Below are 5,812 nucleotides of genomic sequence, written 5' to 3'. Positions count from 1 at the left end.
CAGCATTTGCAGGAACCTTCTGCCCACCAGAGCATGGCCATGGGCAGCACAGTCTGGGCCATGGCAGGCAATGCCACACTGTCCCTGGGGAGATGGCCATCAGCTGGGAACACTGGGAGCAGAAGACCAGGGTGCCCAGCAGATGGCCCTCACTCCCACACTCTGCCTCAGGTGCGGGTCTTCACCTTCTCAGTCGGGCAACACAACTACGACGTGACCCCGCTGCAGTGGATGGCCTGCGCCAACAAAGGTGAGTGCGGCCAGCACCTGGCGGGCACAGGAGGCGGCAAGGGGCTGGGCTCACCCGTTTCACAGAGGCTGGCACCGGCGCTCCAGTGCATGCTTGCATGCTGCTGCCAGCGAGGTGCTGGCTGCAACCCTGGAGGGCTGGACAGCAGGACAGCCAGACTGCCGGACAGCCAGACAGACGGCTCTCCAGCTGTGTTTCTCTTTCTTTTCCAAGGTTACTACTTCGAAATCCCTTCCATTGGTGCCATCCGCATCAACACACAGGTACGGCAGGGTGCAGGCAGGCAGCCCTGCTCCCCTGGGGTGCCCTGCCAGGGGCGGACACATTCAAGCAGCCACAGGCCCTCTGCAGAGAGCCCCAAGGCTGGCAGCGAGCATGGCAGCAAGCGGAGGAGCCGAGTCGAGCCCTCAGCCAGGCTTCGCTCTGTTGAAATAAGTAATTCATCTTCAGCAGCTCCCTATGGACCTACTGCCTTTTCAGTGACTAATTATGAAACATCAGGCATTAATCAGCATGGAGCGGAGTGCAGGCAAGGAGTGAGAGCAGGCAGGGCCAACACCACCAGCACCTGGGTTGTCCACCCCACACCCTGTCCCACTGTCCCTTTATCAGGCGCACAGGAGGTGCTATGGTGGGAAGGTAATTGGGGTCCCCGAACAGGGCAGCCCCTTGGAGCAGGGCTGGCATTGTGGCACAGGGGCTGACCCCCTGCCCAAAGGTCTGCCTTGGCAAGGTGAGCCAGAATAAGGGAAACCTGCACTGAGAGAAGATCCCAGAAAGCCAGTGGTGGCAGCCAGGGAGACAGCAGTGACATGGTCTGGGCATGACGGAGCAAGCGCAGCCCTGAGGATGGCTGGAAGCTGGTGGAGGGGTGGGCTCTGGTATGTGCTGCCTGGGAACCCCTGCCCTCACCATGCACAGCGGATGGCAAGCAGCACCTTGTTTGCATCTCGACAGGCCAGTTCTGTTCCCAGCTGGAGCCATTACTGGTAGCTGCCAGTCCCCCTCCCTTAGCTCAGCCTGCAGCAGGGGCTGGCACCAAGCACTCTATTATGGGGACAGGAGTGTCACTAGGTTGGAGCAAGGAGGTATCTGGCTCCCATGTCATGCTTTCCGCCCACCCTGTGTCCCTGCAGGAGTACCTGGACGTGCTGGGCAGACCCATGGTCCTGGCTGGGAACCGAGCTAAACAGGTTCAATGGACCAACGTCTACCAGGATGCCCTGGTAAGGACCCCCAGCCCTGGGGTGCAGGTAGGGACACTGGTCCCAGGGTCCCACACAGCCCTGCAGCACAGGTGGGGACCCCTTAGCCCCAGGGTCCCACACAGCACATGTCCCCATCTCCCTTGCCAGGGGGATAACCCCCCGCTCTGCTGCCCACCCCCAGCTCTGGGTTCTGGGGCTGGTGAAGGGCCATGGGACACCCTTCTGTGCTTGTGCAGGGGCTGGGCCTGGTGGTGACGGGCACGCTGCCGGTGTTCAACCTGACAGAGGACAGCAGTGACAGGAAGGTAGGAGGCTGTGGCTGCACTGGGTTCCCTGATGTGGGCCACAGTGGGATGGGGAGATTGCCATGACACTGAGTGCGTGGCTTGGGTTAGAGGGGCACCCCTGGGGTGTTGCCTGCTCTGCATCCCCTCCCCAGGAGTGACTGCCATCCCTGGGACCCAAAATGTCCTTGGCTAGCTCTCCTGGTTCAATGGAGACAGCTGGCAGCTGCACGCCCCTTGAGGAGTGCAGTGGTTCATGAAGGGCCACGGAGGGGCTGATACGTCCCACCCTGTGCTCTTGCGGTGTCCAGATCTGACCCACATGTCCCTGGAGGGAGAAGGGTTCCATCCCCCTGTTTCCCTGTCTCTGTGCTGGCAGTGGCAGGTGACAGCCTTGCTCCCACCCACCTCCCTCCCTGCACTTCCTTCCAGAACCAGCTCATCCTGGGCGTGGTGGGAATCGACGTGGCTCTCAACGACATCAAGAGGCTGACGCCGCGATACAACGTGCGTGGAGGCCCCTTCCCCTCTATTCCTGCCGTGTGTTGCCCAAGCCTGCTGCAGAGAGCCCTGAGCTGCACCGCCAGCACCTCATAGCACCTCTGGCAGTGCTGGCAGTAGCAGGGTGCAGAAGCTGTGACTTGCAGGGACCAGACCAGGCAGGCAGGCAGGGATCAGAGCTGGGTGATTCGCTGGCACCCAGAGCAGAGCCAAAATCCTTACAGGGTTAGTGGGGAGTAAACCTTACCAGCCTGAGGAACAGGGCAATGGGCAAAATCCGGAGCCAGGGTGGGAAATGCTGTTGGCCTGAGAATAGAATTGGATGGATAGAAAAGGCTGAGCCCCAGGGTGGCATGGGGCAAGCTCTGCCTGTAGAGGTGAGGGTGGCCAGACCGGCACAGCACACCGCAGAGCTGCCTGACCATCCTCATCCCTCCTCCTGTCCTCCCGCAGCTGGGGGCAAATGGTTACGTCTTCGCCATCGACCTGAACGGCTACGTCCTGCTGCACCCCAACCTGCAGCCCCAGGTAAGGAGGAACCCGTGGGGATGGCAGCAGTGGGGGTTAGTGTGACATGTGGCTTCCCAGGTTGGTTAGGAGCTAATTGCAAGAATTGTGATGAGTTTGTCCAGACTCTGCAGCAGCTGTGAGGGCCCCAAGCCCTTCCCTAGCTCTCCCTTTCTGCTTGCAGATCATCAATTTCCGTGAGCCCGTGACACTGGACTTCTTGGATGCTGAGCTGGAGGATGAGAACAAGGAGGAGGTGGGTGGACCCGGGGGCAGCTTTTGGGGTACAGGCTGGCACCCTCTGATCTGCTTTTGCAAAGGGCACTTAGCCCCTCCACCCTTCCTTGAGGACCACCTCATCCTAAGGCCCCCAGCTCCCATGGGGCCATGGTGGAGACAGGAGCTGGGTCGCTGTCCCCTGGCTGCCAGCATGATGACTCCCCATCCAGGCTGGTGTTCCCTGCACCCCGCGGGTCCCCAGTTGCCACCCCACTGGGATGGGTGCCTGCAGGCATGTGGCTGAGCTCTGTGGCCCTCAGTTGCTTTTTTGATGTCCCCCAGATCCGGAGAAGCATGATTGATGGGAACGACGGGCAGAGATTCATCAAGACCCTCATCAAGTCCCTAGATGAGGTAACACTGCAGGGAAAGGGGGTCACGGCCAAAACTATTGCAGTGCTGAGCACCCAGCCCTGGTGGTGGAGAGTGAGGGGCTGTGTCCAGCACCAGGCTCGAAGCCAGAGTCCCATGTCACCACACCAGCCAGGGTCCTGGCACCACAGAGGCCTGACTGGCTCCCTCTGACCCACAGCAATACATCGATGAGGTGTTCAGGACGTACACGTGGGCCCCCATCAAAAGCACCAACTATAGGTGAGTGGCGCTGCCGGTGCACCTGCACTCACCCAGAATCGGCTGGACCCCCACCAGCACAAGCTGTGGTCTTGTGCCTGCAGCTCGAGAGGTCGCTGAGGCCATGAGGAGCATGTCCCATGGGCTGCAGGGTTGCAAACATGCCGTCACATCATTGCAGACAGCCATCGGTGAGCACTCCCAAAAGTGCTGCCCAACAGTATTCAGCACTGCTGAGCCAGACCACGGTCCCTGGGGCTCAGGGCAGGTGCTGCAGGGCTGGCATGCAAGATGCCAGAAAAGAGACACCCCTGCCACCACCTCTGCCTGCACAGCCGAGGGCTCGCTGGGTGATGGTGACACACACCCACCCTGCATCGCAGGCAGTGGCTTCAGAAGCAGAGAAGAAACCTCCCCTTCTGCGTTAATCACCCAGTTTTCACCAGTTTGGACCAACAGACATGTAGAAAAGACTCCAGCACGGTCACGTCCATGCTGTCCAATTCATGCTGCCTTTATCCTGTGAGGAGCCATTTGGTCTTCCTGCTGTACCCTCCTCCTCCTCACTACCCAGCTCTGGAGGGGCTGGCAAGTGTCACAGCCACCTCCCAGCACTGCCAGATGTCCCATGTGCAGCCCCGGTACTGTCCCCTATGGTGGCACCCCTCCAGACCCAAGCAGCACTGTCAAGGAGGGGACAGTGACATGGGGTGACAACTGTGGCTGGGGCTGTGGGTTGATCTGTTGGGTAAAAGGTGCTGCCAGGGTCCCTGCGCTCCCATGGCTCTGCACCACAGCGGAGATGTTCCCTAAGATTCCCTGGGACACCAGCAGCACAGGGTGCCACCAGCACTGAACAGAAAATAGTCACCACCCTACTGCCACCTGTGATTTGGGATGCCACCACCTCTCTGCCTTCTGTGCTGGTGTGCCACCACTTCTGCCATGCTTTTTGGGGTGCCACCACCTCTGCCATGCTTTTTCGGAGTGCCCAGTTGGTGTTGCCAAATGCAGACAGGACTAACCAGAGGGTTGGCTTGGGTGGAAAGTCCAGGTCCCAGTGACTCATGTGCAGGTGTGACATCTGATGAGAGTCAGGAATGTCCTCACCCACTGCTGTTCACTTATCCCAGGTGGCACCTGGCACAAACATCATCACCAACAGCCACCGGCCACTGCCACCAGCACCCAGGAGCAAACTCCCTCAGGCATTTTGTCCCATGGGCTCAGCAGCCCCAGCACTATCTCCTTTCACACCCACGCCCCACACTCTGCGTGCCAGCCTCCTGGCCGGTGGATCCCTCTCCTTCCTGGCTCACCAGCAGCTGGTGCCTCTGTAAAATGGTTGTCTTCAGTCTCTCCTCGCTGTGAAGGTTTTGTCCCTTCTTTCGAGGGCCATGTCTCTTCCCACCTTCCTCCCTTACAGGGATGTTGTGTCCCTCTTGCACATGCATCTCTCTTGGTTCCTGGGTGTGCTGCCCATCTTGGCTGTGGCTGGACAGGCTTGCCACCTCCTGTGCTCTGGAGTGACCCTGGGATGGCCCTGGGTGCCACCAGGATGGTGATGTGTGACCCAGGATGACTCTGGGTGCCCCAGGATGGCAGTAGGTGTGCAGGGATGACCCTGGGGTTCACTAGAATTGCTCTGTGTGCTCCAATGGTGACCTAGGTGCCCTGGGATGACCGTAGATGCTCTGAGAATGGCCCTGGGTCCTTTAGGAGACAATCGTGGGGACGGCTATAGGTGCAGTACCTGGGGAGGACACAGTGGGCTGTGCAGGAGGCCAGGGCTGCTGGGGAGTGCTAGGCAGGGGCTGGGAGCCGCCCAAGGGCTCTTGGTGGGTGTAAAGCCTTACACCTCCTGTCTGTTTTCCACCTCCACAGCCTGGGGCTGGTTCTGCCTCCCTACAGCACCTACTACATCCAGGCCAACCTCAGTGACCAGATCCTGCAAGTGAAGTGTAAGTAGCCCGCGGCTTTCCCCATCGCCCCCTTGCACTCCCGCTCGCCCCCACACCAGCCCCCAGCTGTCAGAGGGGAGAAACACAAAGCAAGAATTTGTGAGAAGCGATAGGGATCAGTATGAAAGGCAAAAAAAAAAAATTAAAATGTGAAAGAAGAGTGAGGCATCAGTAGAGGTGAACTCACCGAGGGAAAGTGAGCTGCCTGCCTGGGGTGCCCCGGGGTGCCAGGGTTTAGTCCTTCGCTTT

General features: G+C 59.7%; 1 protein-coding gene across 1 annotated transcript in view; it reads left to right on the top strand.

Annotated features, from left to right (window-relative positions):
* The window catches only part of CACNA2D2 (calcium channel, voltage-dependent, alpha 2/delta subunit 2), a gene marked incomplete at both ends in the record, with an annotated part of 21,641 nt that extends 16,078 nt beyond the window's left edge, over nucleotides 1-5,563 (top strand). The window contains 10 exons of the mRNA XM_009876461.1: nucleotides 172-250; nucleotides 464-513; nucleotides 1,387-1,476; nucleotides 1,695-1,763; nucleotides 2,175-2,249; nucleotides 2,697-2,771; nucleotides 2,935-3,006; nucleotides 3,312-3,383; nucleotides 3,562-3,623; nucleotides 5,487-5,563. Of these exons, the coding sequence (XP_009874763.1) occupies nucleotides 172-250; nucleotides 464-513; nucleotides 1,387-1,476; nucleotides 1,695-1,763; nucleotides 2,175-2,249; nucleotides 2,697-2,771; nucleotides 2,935-3,006; nucleotides 3,312-3,383; nucleotides 3,562-3,623; nucleotides 5,487-5,563 (721 nt within the window). The remainder of the gene's footprint in view (nucleotides 1-171; nucleotides 251-463; nucleotides 514-1,386; nucleotides 1,477-1,694; nucleotides 1,764-2,174; nucleotides 2,250-2,696; nucleotides 2,772-2,934; nucleotides 3,007-3,311; nucleotides 3,384-3,561; nucleotides 3,624-5,486) is intronic.
* Between the last annotated feature and the right edge of the window lie 249 nt (nucleotides 5,564-5,812).

Source organism: Apaloderma vittatum, unplaced genomic scaffold (genome assembly GCF_000703405.1).
Source record: "Apaloderma vittatum isolate BGI_N311 unplaced genomic scaffold, ASM70340v1 scaffold25629, whole genome shotgun sequence".
In the NCBI taxonomy this organism is placed as follows: Eukaryota; Metazoa; Chordata; class Aves; order Trogoniformes; family Trogonidae; genus Apaloderma; species Apaloderma vittatum.
Note: the sequence above shows the minus strand (reverse complement) of the source record. Positions and strands in the feature narration are given on the sequence as shown.